The following is a 16,512-nucleotide window of genomic DNA, read 5'->3' as shown; positions in this document are numbered from 1 at the left end:
AAATACACTCCGCGAAAAAGAAGAAAACATTTTAAATTTGGCTTCGTGAAAGGCGCGCTGCTGAACGAGGCTCGATTCGGTAGGGCGGATGAAAAGTTTAAGAGGAGGAGAAGCCCGAGTCTCGCGCGCAAATTGAAGCTGAGATTAAGACGTCGGGCGAGATTAAGGTTTCCATGTTGATTAATTTAAATAGTTCCGCCGTCGCTCCACGGAGAGACAAAAGCATACCCGTAACCGTATATAGCAGCACCGAGCGGCCGGGGTACGTAGGGGAAGGATGCATGGTAAACAACTTACTTTTCACAGTGCAGAGGCGACCTGGAGAATTAAGGGACGTAATACAGAGTTAAACGAAGCGCACTTAAGTGTCGACCTGCTTTAACCGTGAATTTGTTCGGATTGAGATGTATTCCTCCATTTTTTTTCTGTCATTTACATCTAATTTAACATCTCTCTGGGACGCAGCAGGAGTTACATATATTTCCATCATTAAACGTAAACAACGGAAAACGTAAAGAAATATGTATCATGAGAAATCAGGTTGCAGTTGAAATAAAAGATAAAAGATTGAAAGGAAGGGCACTACGTTCCACAGTATACTCTTTGAGTAATAAATTTCTTGAGGTCTTATCTACGTTCACCATAATTCTACCGTCACCGGTCATCTTGCTCTGTAAAACACGCTGCCGATATTTCAAGGAAAATGTAGCGAATTTTTTGCGTTTTACGCTCCGTAAAAAGAAATTATGCTGTCAGTGTATTCTTTTAGTCTCTTAATTGATCAGTTTATGAAACTGACTACAGATCTTTCGTGTTTTTTCTACATACTTTTACAAACATGCAAAAATTTAAAATATTTTTAAAACCTTTTAAATATTTGTGATGCTAGAAAAAAGAAAAATAATAAAATTATATTTAATTAACTTCCAAAATTAAATAATTTTTTATATAAAAAATATTTTGCAAAAAAAAAGATATGACGATTCAGTAAAATAAATAGTTTTTAGGTAATGGATATTGACAATTAAAAAATGTGTAAAACTTATCTATTTCAAGTAATAGGAGTATAGTCATTATAGTCAAGCGCAGTTAATATTTTTCTGCGATGATATGTTGTGAAAGTTTATTTTTTTTTGCAGAAATCATAATACTAATTGTGTTCACAAAAATAATCTTGATATAATTTCGAAAATCTTTTTTAAAAACGGTACTAATTTTTTTACGGGCATCAACAATGATCGCTATTTCGATCGATTCTATAATTAGAAACCGATAAGAAAAAAAGTAAGGCAAGAAAAGATAAGATGGAACGTTCAGAAGAAAAATAAAAAGATAGAAAAACAAGTCTTTATCGCCGGTCAAGTGTAGCGAGTGTCTTTTTTAATCACGTTGTTGCAGTTAATAAGCGATAAATACTATAGAAAAGCGATTGTCTTCTTTCGCGTATCGTCCGAAACACGACGAAGACCGTATCCGTTTATTCTGACTAGGAAAAAGGTAAAAAACATATTACTTTTCTTTGATAGATAGATATATAAATCAATATCAAGCTTGTGATGTCTGTAATGTACTATAAAAAGAGGAAAAGATATATAAATTTACAAAAATAATGACTTAATAATGATATATTTCTATCGCATTCTCGATTAATAAATAAAATTTATTATTTTATTTATAATCTTTATTATTTCGCAGAGATAACGGAAAAAAGTAAAAGCTGACAGCATAAATTTCTACATCTTGAAAAGTTATAAAAGTGACAAATTAATCTATATAGGTAATTGACATATTTCTGATGTAAAATTATCTGCTAAAGTGTACGCTTTTTTCTAACCGTTCAATATCGCCATCAAAGGCGATGCCGCGATGTTAAATGAGTAAATATAGAAACCGTGCTAAAAGAATTTATTTGATCTTTCCGAAATATCGAGTGCTATATTTTGTACTGGGAAAAAGGTTGCGATTTTCTGTGAGCACCGAGCTATCGTGATCAGTGTTCTCGGCGGATTCGGTCGTTAGCAGTCTTTAGAAGGAAGTCGGGGTAAGGCGTAACGGATGGAAGACGAGTAAAAGGAAGGATGGAACGAGGGAGGAAACTCTCTTTCGCTCTCTCGGACAAGGGCCGCGCGTGTTCTTTTAGCCGCGTTGCCTCAGCAACAGAGTACCTTCCGTCTCGCTGACCTGCTGTTTCCGGTGACACCGATGGCCCTTCCTTCTCTCGTCATTTTGCCGAGACTGGTACGCGCTTTCTCTCGAGGAGAGAAAAAAAAATTATACGGCCGACAGTGAAAAACTATGCGAAAAGCGTTAAGGGTCGATGCTATTATCGTTCGGAAGTGACGGTATCTTTCGATTCAATTTTCCTATTTCTGATGTTAGTCAGTTCCTGGCGTAATGGTCTCGTATCCTTTATGATTAAAGAGATAACGTGATCACCGTTAACAGATCGCTGCAGCAAATTGCATGCAGCGATGATATGTCAATAGAATGCCTCGTATATACCGGGGTTGAATTATCAAACAAGCGAGCTTTACATGACGGTAATAATGTTGTCTTATATCCAAGTACTTTGCCTAGGTATTATAGGATTCAAAATAGCAACGCTATCGTGCGACGTAAGTATAGAATGAGATCGATACCCCTGAGTAGAGTTCAAGATCCTCGAGAAAAGACCGACGAACTCGCGTGACTATCTATGAATGCGTAATGCGAAGCAAGAATCTCGTGTCAATCACTACTAATAAGTTAATTAATATTACCTAAGCTATATACGAGACAAATAATCGTATGCATCGCTGTACAGATATACATATAATTCGAGAGAATTTAGGAAATCAAGAATGATAGCGAACGGATTAATTCCGCCGAGAGAGCCTCTTAATATTGGCATGGGACATAAATCGGATAATCCAAGCTGCGAGCGATGTTTCATAAAACATCGATATCATTTTATTATTCATATAATCATATCGTATAATTGCGTGATATAGGTATCTAATTTAAATTCTTATATGTGATAGACTATTGAAATGACGCTTTTTGCGAGAACGCTACATAATTAACGTGACCGTATACTATTTCTGAATTGTTCCTGTGTTGTTTTCGAAAATTTAATTACGAATAGAAATATTTTTATGGTACTTATAAAATTATATAAAATAAAATCACAATGTGAGATATATATATATATATATATATATATATATATATATATATCAGCTATATTAGTATGGCGAAGTCGCTCAGAAACATTCCGCGTGCGAGCGATGAAATATGAATTGCGGCACGTAGTGGGCCATTAGTTGCTTGAGAAAAGAAAGTAGAAGGAATGCTGAGGGACGGTAATGAGGTAGAATAAAGAGCGAACTAATTCGAAATTTCGTGCGCGTCACCGACGGCGATCGACCGGCACGCTTGGCGTGAGAAGGGACGGAGGAGCGAAATGGAAATGCCTGTGGGACGGGGCCTGTTCAACATTCTAAATATTTTAAAAGTTCAACTCATTTGAATTGGAACATCTTTAAACGTGTCTCTTTCTCTACCTCCTGCCTTTCTCTCAACTGCCTCCCATCGGTTGGGATCGTCGCGGAGTTCTCTGTACTTATCGCGCTTCCTTACTGCGCTCTTGGCCGTCTTCTCTTCCCGACCGATTGATTTAGACTCTCGAAACTTTTCGCACTCGAGTTTTGTCGCGGAGACATTCCCCGTGATCTCGAAGAAAACGGCCTCTGCTCGTTTAAGTCGCTCGTATGCGTAAAAGACATCATCGAGTGCAGAATGCATTCAATGATTTGTATATATTTATGTAGTGTCAAACGTTACAAGTGTTAAAAGTAATTTCGTCAAATAATTGTCAATAAATTCGGTGATTTTGTCAAAATTATATCTTCGACTTTAATCATGTGAAGCCGTTAGTTTACGCAACGATAATGAAATCTGCGAGGCGCGATACATGATGGTCGAAAACCATCGAACGTCACGATGTGTTCACGGTTTCAGAACGAATCAGTCGCGGGCCATCGATTCTTTGTAGCTACTAGGGCTCAATTCAACCACGTAAAACCCAGCCAGCGGGTAAAACCGATAAGGCTGACCGATTTGCTGCTCCAACGAGAAAAATCCGCTTACTCGTTCGCGCCCTTACGGGAATCTACGCTATGTTATTCCGGTTGGAATATGGATGTGCCACATTTGCGAGTCGCACGAGAGAAAGAGAGAGTTAGGGAGAGACGACGTCGCACATTCGCGTATACGGATTGGCGAAATTCGCGGGAGGCGTACTAACTCACCTGGTCACGGTTGGCGTGGAAGCGACCCCCGGGGATCGTGCTGGATAACTCCGTGGACTTCCTGACATCAAGTACTCTGCAACACACAGCGAAACGTTTGTCCTTAATGCTCTGCTGCATAAAGTCACACTCGGCAATCGAGTAGCGCATCCGTCTTGCACCGGTTAACGGCGATACAAACGCCGCTTTCCAAACTACCATCCGCGAGCAACCACATGATGTGCGATTACAAACACCCGCTAACGCCTTACTTTATCAGCGCTGATGTAACAATCTCCGCTCAAAACACATTGCGATACGAGAATTTCGAGAAAATTAAACGCAACATTTCGGAATTTTAATAATTAACAATAATAATCTGATAATGGTCATCTAACGATGATTGGACTAACAGATATAATTAGCACCAAAATTATGTTCTTCAATTAATCCGACGGTAAGTAATGCTAGATATTCCCTGGATCATTCTGCGCTAAAGTATAATGTAGCGCGAACACAGCTAGAAATTCTTCGATACATTCCGAGCGTGTTCCAATTTTCTGTGCATTTGATTCATGGCTGTTGCATACTGCGGCATTTCGCTGAAACATATGCCGCCGTAAACTACTGCTTAATTACTTAGACAGGTAACAGGATCTGCGGCGGACACAGATATTCCTCTACTCTCGGCAACTTGACCTGTGTCATGCGACGAGATAATTGAGTTTATTAAACGTAAGTTGTTCTCGTATTCGCAAGTGCTTTAACCCTGTTTCGAATATAGAGTGTCTGCGAAATTATTTAAATGTAACGATCAAAACGGATGCGTACTTACAATCGTTTCTAGTTATGTCTTATGTTTTTAAAACATATTGTGAAAACGATCGATATAAAGGTAAAAATTGGAGATCACGTCGACAGAATTGACAAAGCATTTTAATTAATTGAAAACGTTAAGGGTTTGTGTCGAAGATGTGTGGATGAGTACGCGAACAGACAAATCGGAAGAGTGATAAGTGCAATCGTCGAGACGAATTCGTAGAGGCCCTGGTATCAACGAGTAGCGACGCGCGCGCATGCATAATTAATTTTCAAACTTTCTTTCCTGCCCGATGGCAGGCTGACGTTGCCATTCGATTTAGTCTTCGTTCGCCGTGCGTGGTCTCCGGTCTGTCGGTTCGTAGCGTCATGCATATTCTAGTTGATGGGTCGTCGCGAGCTGCCTTCCTTTTATCTGTATAGTTAATGCGTTCATGACTAATGTAACCGTCAGTAACGTCCTGCTATCGACCGCAGTCGTCTGACGCTCACCGTCTTGGTCGCCAGCATAAGATAATCGCTAAATCTCTTTATCGGATAATGCTTAATTCTCTCTCTATCCGTAAACGTCATCGACCGACGAATTATTCCGAAACCTTTAACTATTGTATACGCGTTCGTATTGCGTATAGTTGGTTTTTATTATATACGCGAAACATGTAAAATTATATCTCTTCCCACTGATAACTCCACACAAAGATAATCAACCGGGATGTATTCTATCTTTTAACAGAAACGATAACAAGTTCTTTTTGTTGAACGATTGTAACGCAAAACGAATATCTTTTCTGCGCTGGAAGAGAAATTTTCGCACAACGCGAAAATTGGCTATTGAATCAATAACGAGGCTGAATATAATGGGAGTTAGTGAGTGAGTCTAGAGGAAGCGGTTGCCAAATAAAAAATAACAAGGATAGTTTGTTCGCGCGCGCGCGCGCGCGTTCGTTTACTTTGATATACCGACGCTACATCGGTTTTGGCCCATAAGATTCTTCTAACCACCGCTTTCGCCCTCTTATTTCTACAGCAATTTGTCACTGTCTACGCCCCGAGGATCTTTACTTTATACACTGGATTCTAAGTTTAACTCACTACGCACTGATAAGGAGTATCGTTGTATTGTTTTATACCGATTTCTGTGTTATATATATTTATGATAAAGCATTAAATCTTTGTTTCAATATAACAAGTCTCTGCTGCAAATCAAAGTGTTTTAATTAATACACTTTTGTAGTCACTTTTTAAACGTTTAGAAAACGTATTCAATATAAAAACATATAAAGCGTTTTTCAAGCGTTAAACGCATAGTATGTAAAACACTAAAACCAAATTAAAATAAAATTATAATCAAAAAACTTATTAATCGAAAAAGCGTTTAAACTATTTAAAGTAAACGTTTAAAAAGTGACTACAAAAAAGTGTATTAATTAAAACACTTCGATTCACAGTGTGTATTGGAATCCTACAACTGTCTAATATTTAATCGTATAAGCTATAATGCAAAGTGCGGCAATTTGTTTGACGGCGTACGCACGAAAGAGGTAAACGCGTTCGCGTGAAGCTGTTATCGCGGCCCAGAGCATTATCGATAAACAGCACCGGTCCAACCTTAGACCGGGTTCGTTACCGGAATCTGGGAAACGAGATCGGAATCATTGTGTCATCGACACGGCCTTGCCATTCGTCACTCGCAAACCTCAAAGGCTCGCTTGCAATACACAGGATGTAACGTTTCCTTTGTAATTCTGAGCATAAATTGGCGCGTGTCAGATGCGAATGAGTCGATTCCGTTGAACCGCGCGCATTGGTAGGTGGATAGGTTTAGGTACAGAAACCTCTATCGGTCGGAGAGAGTCCTGACAGCTGGGAGCACAAAGCGACGGGTTCATTCTCGCAGGGCGAGAGGTTGGTTGCCAGGCTGCCGAGGCTTAGCAGCCATGCCAGCTACCGTTTGTTTCGTCCGGTAGTCATGGTGATAACACGGAGAAGGTGGGCGCAACTGATCGAGGGTTCTCCGATATCTCGCATATTTTCTAGCAGCCACCCTCTCGGCGAAAGCGACGCTCCTGGCTCACTGGACCACCCATCGAGAATATTAACGCCCACGAAGGGATGCGCCGCATGCCTCTGTCGAGATACTTTCGGAAGAAATAAGCTGTGCCGAGTTACAAGCGCGAACGCAGCGAACATATCCCTCCCGACAATACCATTGGAATAAGAGTAAATCATCATTGTGTGAGGATTTACTATGTATATTTTCATATTGACTTTTCTAAGAAGACAATAATTCTTTTTATATAAGTACACTAACAACGACGCAAGGATTTCCTTTTATCGTGCATGAAAAAAATTAAGTATGTTGACTATGTTCAGATTTTAGATAAATTTTATAATTTAATTATTAAATATACACCTATGCTAAAAAATAGAAAATTTTACAAGATTATTAAAAATATTTTACACACAAGCGCGGTTTATTATAATTATTTATAAAATAAAAGGCGATTAATTTAACTATCATTCATTATTACAAAAAAGTTGTGATACAATTTCATCAATCTCTCTTCTATTATCTGAACTTTCTATACATCTTTGTGCGGAACATAACAATTTTTTTGTATAAGCATAAATATCCTTATCGAAGTTCGACGAATGATGCGATCAAGTTGGTAATGAGCGATCATTATCGTGATCCTTATATATATATAAGAGAGATTTCTCCTTTATATAGTCGCTCTGAAGATACTTTCAAAGTCTTCCTTCATTAGTATTTGTTTCGGCCAATTTTAGAAAAATTCTCTCCAAAACGAGCCGCGCGTCGGCAGGGAACGATCGATTACGTTCTATCTACGGGAACTGAAGTCTAGCCGACCCATCTTTTGCTCGAAAAAGTGTCATTATCTGCTAATGGCGCGGCAGCAACTAGGTTGATGCGCAATCGGTTAATGATGTGACTTTCGCATTTTGTCGATGGACGACTATACCGATTTTATCTACGTCCTCCGATTTTACCTGATGTCCTCCCGGGCCGGAGATTCGCGAGCGCCGCGACTGCCCCTTTCCCCCCCGGATAACAGTTATTTAGGGATTAAGGGGATGCTGCAGTGCCAGTAATTACCGACATTTTTTTTAACACACTAAACTTTGAATTGGCTTTACGGAATTAAAAACACTTTTTTACAGAATTAAAGTACGCACAAAAACGGATTGCGCTGCAGTCGGTTTTACATCAAAGCCAAATAAAAAATAAAAAAATAATATTTTTGTTATCGATTTCTGCGGTCGACTCGTGACAACATTTGCTGCACATAAAAATTTAGACTTTGTACGTATAAAATAAGCATTCAGCGCACTCGGAATTACAAAAAAGAACAATGTTGTGCTTTCAGAAATGAGCTTAGAAGCTTTAGTATAAGAGAAAAATTTGTCTGAAAATCTTATATGTATGTATGCGTGCGGAGTAGTATTGTGTGTAGCGAGAGAAGGCGCAGCAATCGAACAAGGACAGATGTCATTTCGTTAGACAAAGACGGATATAGAGAAAACAAAATTAGAAATGTTGACATTATCGACATCGAGAAAGTTCGGCCGTCACTCCAGTATCCCCTTAAGATCGTTTTTATTGCCGTACTGCATTCTTATCGCGTTACTTCGTTACTTTCAAAGGTCTATTCGCTGCAAGGCAAAATATCTCCGGGAACTACGCGAGAGACATGTGTGTCCGCGCGAAATATCCTCGTGTAAGAACACTGCCGACCTAAATACGTCGCCGTCAGAACATCGTCAAAGAGAAACGAGCATTATCGCGGTAACGATAACTGGATTGGAAATTACGTAAGCGGAATTAAGTAAGCAATGTAAATCCCATCGCGATAATCTTTTCCCGCGCTCGGGACGCTGATAGAACGTGCCGATTAATAGCCGAAAAGCGTGCAATTTAGATCGGATGATATCCTCGGATCGAGAAGAGCTTTTCTTCCTTGTAATCGAGAATGTACTAATCTGTTCTTTACTTAATCATCGCACACGGCTCTCTTAACGAAGACGGGTGAGGGATGTTTCTGGTTGAAAACTGGACGTCGAGTAGGGACGATCGAATGAGATCATCAGAGATAAAGACGACTGAAGAAAACAAGAGTGATAACGAAAGTGATAACAAAAGTGATAGCGTGAGAGTGACAGGGCGTAGTTAGAGCGACAGCCAAAAAGGGCCAGTGAATGGTAATTGCAGAAGGGATAGAAACACAGTTAGAAAATGGAATTTGAAGGTGAGTCGAAGTGAGGCGAGGCGAGGCGAGACGAGACGAGACGAGGATAGGGGCAAAAGGCACGTAAAGACAAGAGAAAAAGATCAGAGATAGGTACGTAAGTCCCTGGATGGGGTGGATACAGTTGAGTCTGAGGGTTTCTTAGTTGTTGGGTGTTTGGCTGTCGGCCAAGAAATCTCTGGAGCGCGACGGTTACCTTTTTCTCCGTCGGGAGGTCTCTTCGACCCTATACGTATACCACGGTGAGCGTACCGTCTTTTCAAAATGTCAACTTTATAAGGGTTACGCGAGAGTGCGCGGGTGTGTGCGAGCGTATACCCGATATGTGTCGCCGGAGGTGCGGTGTCACAGTCCGCACTTTCGAAAACTCGTCTACTCTAGATCTCTATACTCTAGATCTAGACCGGTACAACCCTCCCGCGTTTTATTACTCATATTCTATTTGACCTTACACCTTGCATGTTGTTTAACTCCGTGTAACACATTGCGGTCATAAATAAAAATTGCATCGCTCATGCGCTCTACGTCTGATGCGGCTCCTTGATTGACTTTCCCTAATCTTTTTTATATCGCACATTTTTCGCGAATGAATTCTCGGAAATTATGATATATTGCGAAATGAAGCTATATCCTTGTACGAGCGCAGAAGCATGTTTTTGTTTCTCGGGCAAGATCAATGGCTTGCGCTCTATCGCTTCGCGTTATATGCGAAAAATCAAGGGAATAACTTTTTAATTTCTTCCGCATCGCAGACCAGCCGTCCGTATTGTTTCGCTCTCGGCTCAGAAGATTGAGCTCTGTTCTACTACGTGTTCCGTGCAATCATCTATCATCTGTCCGCGCAAGTCGTAAGTTTTTTCATTCACTCCGCTTTCCGATACCGCATGTTGCAACATACATTCTTATACCGGCCAAAGCGTATAACTATATACTGTGAGTCATAAACCATAAACGTTCAGACTCTCGCAGTCGCGATCAAACGGTTTCGCGAGGACGCTCGATTCTTTACGAAAGTAAAGTATATTACGTATATGCTGAAGAACATCTCCAGAGATTGAACTTAGGAGAAGGTGCATAGTTCGCATTTTGCTAAGACATAGTTTACCGCGTTCGAGAATAAGAGAATGCTACGATTGTCGATTTCTGCTGGTCAAACCTGATTCGAAATTCGATATCATAATGTACCGGACGACTTATCGAGAGATCAGAATTGCTCGCAAACAAAGCGCAAGTTGTGTACGGAGATAAAACAAGGTAAAGCCAATATCATAAAGCAAAGCGTATATACGTGCATTTCTTGACACTCAACTGATGTATAATCAAGAGGTGCGAGAATATATACGAACGGTGGGTAAGTGTGCGTAAACATAAGGGTTGATTAACGATAATGGCGATGTGGGACAATTTCCGATAGCCTGTCTCTCGATCGCACGAGGGATATTTTAGCACAGGGAGGAACGGACAAACTGTCGGCACATTGTGCAACGTTACGGACGCCAACCCACGGGACGCTGGACGTCGAAGGTAATCCAGGGGGATGCGTGCCCGAGAATTCTGATCAGCGCTTTACCTCTTATAGATCCCGCCAATGTGTTATTACTGTTAACACCTCTACTTCGTGTAATACCGCGTACATCATTGCTCCGACGACAACGGCGCCCACGATCTCACAATTCACGGACGTTCGGTTTCGATGATACGCCAATAGATGCGACCGTCATTATTGCTTTCATTCCAGATGTCATACACGTGCCAGGGCTGTCCGCGTTGTTTTCAACGGGGAGATAATACTTGCAAGATATCGCGCGAGGACGACAGGAACTGTGTATTCTCGAGAATATATCGCGTTCTTCGCGCGTGCCATCACGCGGATTATAAAAGAAAATGTATGGAAAATTTAATTTCCCCCGAGCGTCCCGAATACAAGAATAGAATTGTAAATAATTGTGAATCGCGTTACGTTTCATCATGTTCTTTAATGTGCCGTTATTTCGTCAAAATTACACTCTGACAGTGTTGAGTCCAGTAATACGCCGTCGTTGCGTCGATTTTTATCGCTTGAAATTGTATACGACATAGTAATCTAGTTTGGCCTTCGAATTCATGGAAAAAGGTTCCACGTAGAGACAGTATCACATTCGAACAATTGTTTTTAAGACTATTTTCTCTTTCGTCGAATGCGTTCTTTCGTTCATGGTACACGTTCGCGTCGTCTGTTATCATTTACAACGAAATTCTCACCATAGTGCTTCGATTTTCTTCGAAGAAGCAAATTTATCGCTTTGCTTTGAGCAATCTCGGCTTGTCCTGATCAAACGTCTGCTCTCGCAAACATCTCGCGGGCATACTCGGATCACTAATGAATGTTTGGCGAAGTCACATGTGTCATCGACCGTTCTCTTAGATCGCGATATACAAAGAAAGCAATTTTTATTGCTTACTAAATTTCATGTTTTGTTATTTATATTTTTATTAAAGCATTATTCTTATGTGTTTATGTTGAATAAAGCAAAATCAGACAAGAAAAAAATCTCTTAGTTTCTATTTAATAGATAACGGTAGTTTCTCTCTCTCTTTCGCATGTCGTTAAATAGCGTTGTTTAATTATCTCGTATTCACATAACTATAAAATTGTGTAGTATAAAAAATAATAAGAAAATGGATGTTGGTAATGTATCATAATCGATACAAGTCCTCACTTATTCTCTTTGTGATCCTTATACTATATTGTACAAACCATCGGTGTTGCCAATATCTAGAGGGTTGATCTTGGCTTGGTGGGTAATGAATGTTTATTAGGGCAGGATCCGTTGACGGATCTTCGTAGACTCGAGACGGATCGATATGCGTTGGTCTAGACGTTCGTGCCTCGAAATAATTGGTTGACTCTGATCCTGCATTCTGTGTTCGTGAGAGGTAAACATTTGCGATTGCCTGCGCTTCAAATACGTCCACGTACCAACATAAATCAATAAAGCTAGTCAAAGTCATTTAAGGAATATTCTCGGATATTAACTGTTTCAAAATTCCAATTTTCTAAATATAGATAAAAAAAGAGTTTCTCTTATTGTTTTTCGATATATTCTTTTTCATACAAGAAAACATACGACATACAAGAAAAATTGCATTTGCATGAATGGCAATATACATTTGCATTTACTGTTCGCTATTATGTACTACGTGGAGATAGAAGTAGCTAAAGTTTAACTCATTGTCAGTGGAATGGTCTCGTTTTCTTCATCAACTCAAATTGCGGGAATTAGCTCCTGGCCTCTGTCCAAATTACTTTTGTATTCTCCACCGCGTCTTGTCTCATTTGATTTGCGTAATATGTTAATTTTGAAAATGGTGAGCGAGCGATAAGTATAATGACGGATATTTTAAAAGCTCTGCAGTAATACCAATCTCGGATAAATTTTTTTTTTAATATTCAATTTTTCTTTTCAAGGTAATAATTTACGTAACGCGGCAAATTAACATGTTTAATTTCACTTTGAACGGGCAATATCATCGCGCTAATGGCGTAATTATCCGGTAATGCTTTAACCGAGGGACGGATAACGCATCGGCCAGAGTATATATATATATATATATATATATATATATATATATATATATATATATATATATATATATATATTATACATATATAGACAAAATTACAACGAAATTGCAGTGAAAGAATTGATACGTAGCGCGTTAAATTCAGTTTCACGGTAGTGTCAGTGTGCATTACGGCCAAATTTCTCGTATCTGACCAAATTCGAGTGACTAGAGGGATAAATTGTTGCACGCTTTTCGCAGAGCGGCTGCCGGAGAATTGTGCATTTGCGTCACGTAACCTGTTTTACGTTAGCGCTTTTGTTCTGCATGAATCTTATTAGCGCCAACCATTTTACAGGAAATTGAGTTAAACAGTTTTCTGCATTAAAGCTTTCGCTTTCCTTTCGGGTTGCTATTGGCCTACAGGAAGTCGTGCAGAAGATTGTGATTAGGGTGAGGGAAGGTTAATATATTCCATTAATAAAGCGAAAAAAATTACGTTTAAATGCTATTCGTTTTAAACGTTTTAAAAAGAAAACATATACCTGTATAGATTATGTATAGACTATAGAGTACTCTCTGTTATCACCATCATTTTTCACGAAATCGGCTTATATATATCGGATTGAACACGCGTTACGTAATTCAATTATTATGTAGCAAAGGTCTGTTGCAAAAATATTAACTAGTAGATATAGTTAAGAACGCTAATTATTATGGAAAAATTGTCTAATGGGAATAATGTATTTTAGAATACAACTTCAAAAGTCTTTCAATCAATATGTATAATTATTTATATAATATAATCAGTTTCAGTGTGTATAATATAATCGTTAATAATTGTAGAAATTTCATATGCTATTATTTTTTATATTTAATCTGTACGAAAGCGTGTTTAATGCGCAAATTATGGCTTTAAATTATAGAACTTCGACATATGCGAATAATTTTGTTCGATTAAACGGATCAATTTAATGTTCAATAAATGCAATGTCTGACAAAGTACTGGATATAACTACTTTATGTAACAGGGTAGGTTAAGTTAGTTTGATCTACATCCCCAAAAAACAAGCGATGTAGTTACTTGCTTAACATATAGTTATATTACAGTAACATGTTGTCTAAGTATATATAATGCAGAGGATAATTCCTATCATCTTCATAAACCGCACGCACGTATTGATCGTAACATGAATATGCGTGTATACAGGGTGGTCGGGAAACGTAGGAATTAATAGGAAGGATATATTTTATGATCAAAGCATTGGTTGTTCTCCAAAAATTTAAGTGAGAATTGAATTATAAAATCATTTAATGTCAAGGAGACTATATAATATATTCAAATAAATTAAATTGTAAAAGCATAAGATGATAAAAATTTATACTGCAGCAAATTTTATACAAACAAGTTTTAAAAAAAAATTTGCCAGTACTACTAAACGTTATTTATTAAAAATTAAAAAATTATCATGCCATTTAATTAATACATGCTTTCAAGAAATAATTCTGCTTTTGATATCCACGTTTCATCGACTACCCTATAGCGTGGATTCGTAAAGTTCATATAATAGACGACAAATATATATGCAATATGATTTTTGTTTGCCGAGATAAATTCTGCCAACGCTGCACAACGAGCAATATAGCGGCATGGAGACGGAAGAGATCGAGCTTGAGAGAGGGATGCGAATTGAAAGACTCCACTTTAGCATCCCCGACCCCGTTCTTCCCGCCTCCAAACAGTAGCACTTCTCCTACAGTTATAGTTGCAGTGTGCGACTATGTGGGACGCGAAGACGAAGTCGGGGAAAAACGGGTTGGCGCGTTTTTATTTACGACCTCGCCCAATGAAATCACGGCTGCGAAGGAGCGTGCAATTGCCTTCTCATCTCGGCGACCCACATAAGCGCTCATTGGCTTTCTCTAAAAACGTTAATTACTCGGTGTTAATAAAGAGCCGATATATACTTCAACGTCTCGTCAACTTCGTAATTCTATTTTCGTTTAAATTCAGATTAAAAAAAAAAAATATTTCACCATCGTGTCTAAGATCCGCGAGTTTTTAATTGCAATACGATTTTTTCGTGCCGAAAACCCGGTCGAGCGAATTACTGAATTGTTTATCGCGTGTTTGCGCATTGTTCGTCAGGGAGGTCGCGACGTATCGCGTTATGAAGAGAGAATTCCGAATATGTTCGTCGTTTGCCGAGTTCGCCCGTAAGCACCGCTTTTTGGGCTAAACGCTGGAGTTGCCTTGTCCGAAACTTTTCGACCGTGTTGTGTCGCTTAGACAGGCAGTAGGGGCAGCGAATTATTCGACGCTCACCGACAGACTGCCATGGTTGTTTGCCGAAGTGAATGTAGAACGATCAATGTGAAGCTTCCTGTTCGCTGATGGCTCCACCGTTAGCCATATTAATACTCACATCAACACTCGGACTGCTCTATTTTTTTGTTCCCCTTATATAACTTATTTCGTATGTTTTTACATTATTCTAGCAGTTTCTCTAAAATTTGTTTAATTTAATAATGTTATAAAATAATACACAAGATAAACTTTAAAATTGAACAAACAATACATTATTCGTATTTATTTTTTATCTATGTAATAAATGAATTAGATTTTAGTAAATTTGATCAAAGTTCGCCAATATTCGCATATAATCTCAGTTTAATAAAGAGTGCAGATTTTTTATTCTCGTAACCTATTGCTGTTAACGAATTGGATGATGATAGAGCACGAATAATATATGTATGTAATATGATAATAGCGGTACTCAGTTTATTTTGACAGAATAAATAAAAGGCAAATCACGAGAGGGAAGTACTATTATGTAATGTCCTGATGCCCCACTACTCTTAATTATTTACATATAATTATATTTTATATCAATAAACGTAAATAATTTTAAATATTTTATTTTTTACAAAAAAAGTTAATAGACACACGAAATGCTCACAACTGTGTGGTTAAAAAGTTTCAGTGGCTCCGAATTGTTTGAGAGTCCTCCTCTATATGTTTCCTTTCCTATCGATACACCCTGCTAAGCAATAAGCGGTCCGATCGATTTTCTTGAATTCAATTAGACGCGACATATTGCAGATGCGGTTCGTCGACGCGGGTGGTCCGTGCCACGATTTCATCTCGAGTCGCCTCGCGGCCGTGAAAACGTTTACACCATGAAAAACGCAAGCTGAATTCCGCCTCCCTCCGCGAGATTGCATTAGTTCCACGCGCGACACGTAACCCTAGCAATAAAGTGGCGTAATTGCCGATGCGCCCGTGCCCCTTTGGGCACCGAGGAGGAGGAAACTCCCGTCGGCATCGGGGGCGGAAAGTACGCGCAATATACACGGGAAAAGGGGTCATCGGCGTACAAATCCACCCCGACATATCCAACACGCAGGCAGACAGTGGGTCGACTTATGCGAGCCACGTGCACCATTCTAATTTGCTTACGAGCTACGGTCTTAAAGCACAATGCGCCACGGGCTCCGGGAATACGTGCGCTTCGATCGGCCGTACGGACAATGCACAATGTGCCCTACACTTTCGCCCCCGCATTGTTTCTCGAGTTCGCGAGTCCAATGATATCGCCATAGTTTTGTCATCT

At 39.2% G+C, this 16,512-nt stretch overlaps 1 protein-coding gene across 11 annotated transcripts in view; it reads right to left on the bottom strand.

The window, feature by feature from the left end:
* The window catches only part of Ten-a (Teneurin-a transmembrane protein), a 450,404-nt gene that overhangs the window by 162,723 nt on the left and 271,169 nt on the right, over positions 1–16,512 (bottom strand). For all 11 annotated transcript variants that reach the window (XM_077416125.1, XM_077416128.1, XM_077416124.1 and 8 more), the window contains one exon: positions 4,290–4,365. In XM_077416125.1, coding sequence (XP_077272251.1) covers positions 4,290–4,365 — 76 coding nt within the window. The remainder of the gene's footprint in view (positions 1–4,289; positions 4,366–16,512) is intronic.

The sequence above is a fragment of the Temnothorax americanus genome, unplaced genomic scaffold, assembly GCF_048541705.1.
Source record: "Temnothorax americanus isolate GAGA-0224 unplaced genomic scaffold, ASM4854170v1 Scaffold41, whole genome shotgun sequence".
NCBI classification, from domain to species: Eukaryota; Metazoa; Arthropoda; class Insecta; order Hymenoptera; family Formicidae; genus Temnothorax; species Temnothorax americanus.
This window is presented reverse-complemented; position numbering and strand designations above follow the sequence as displayed.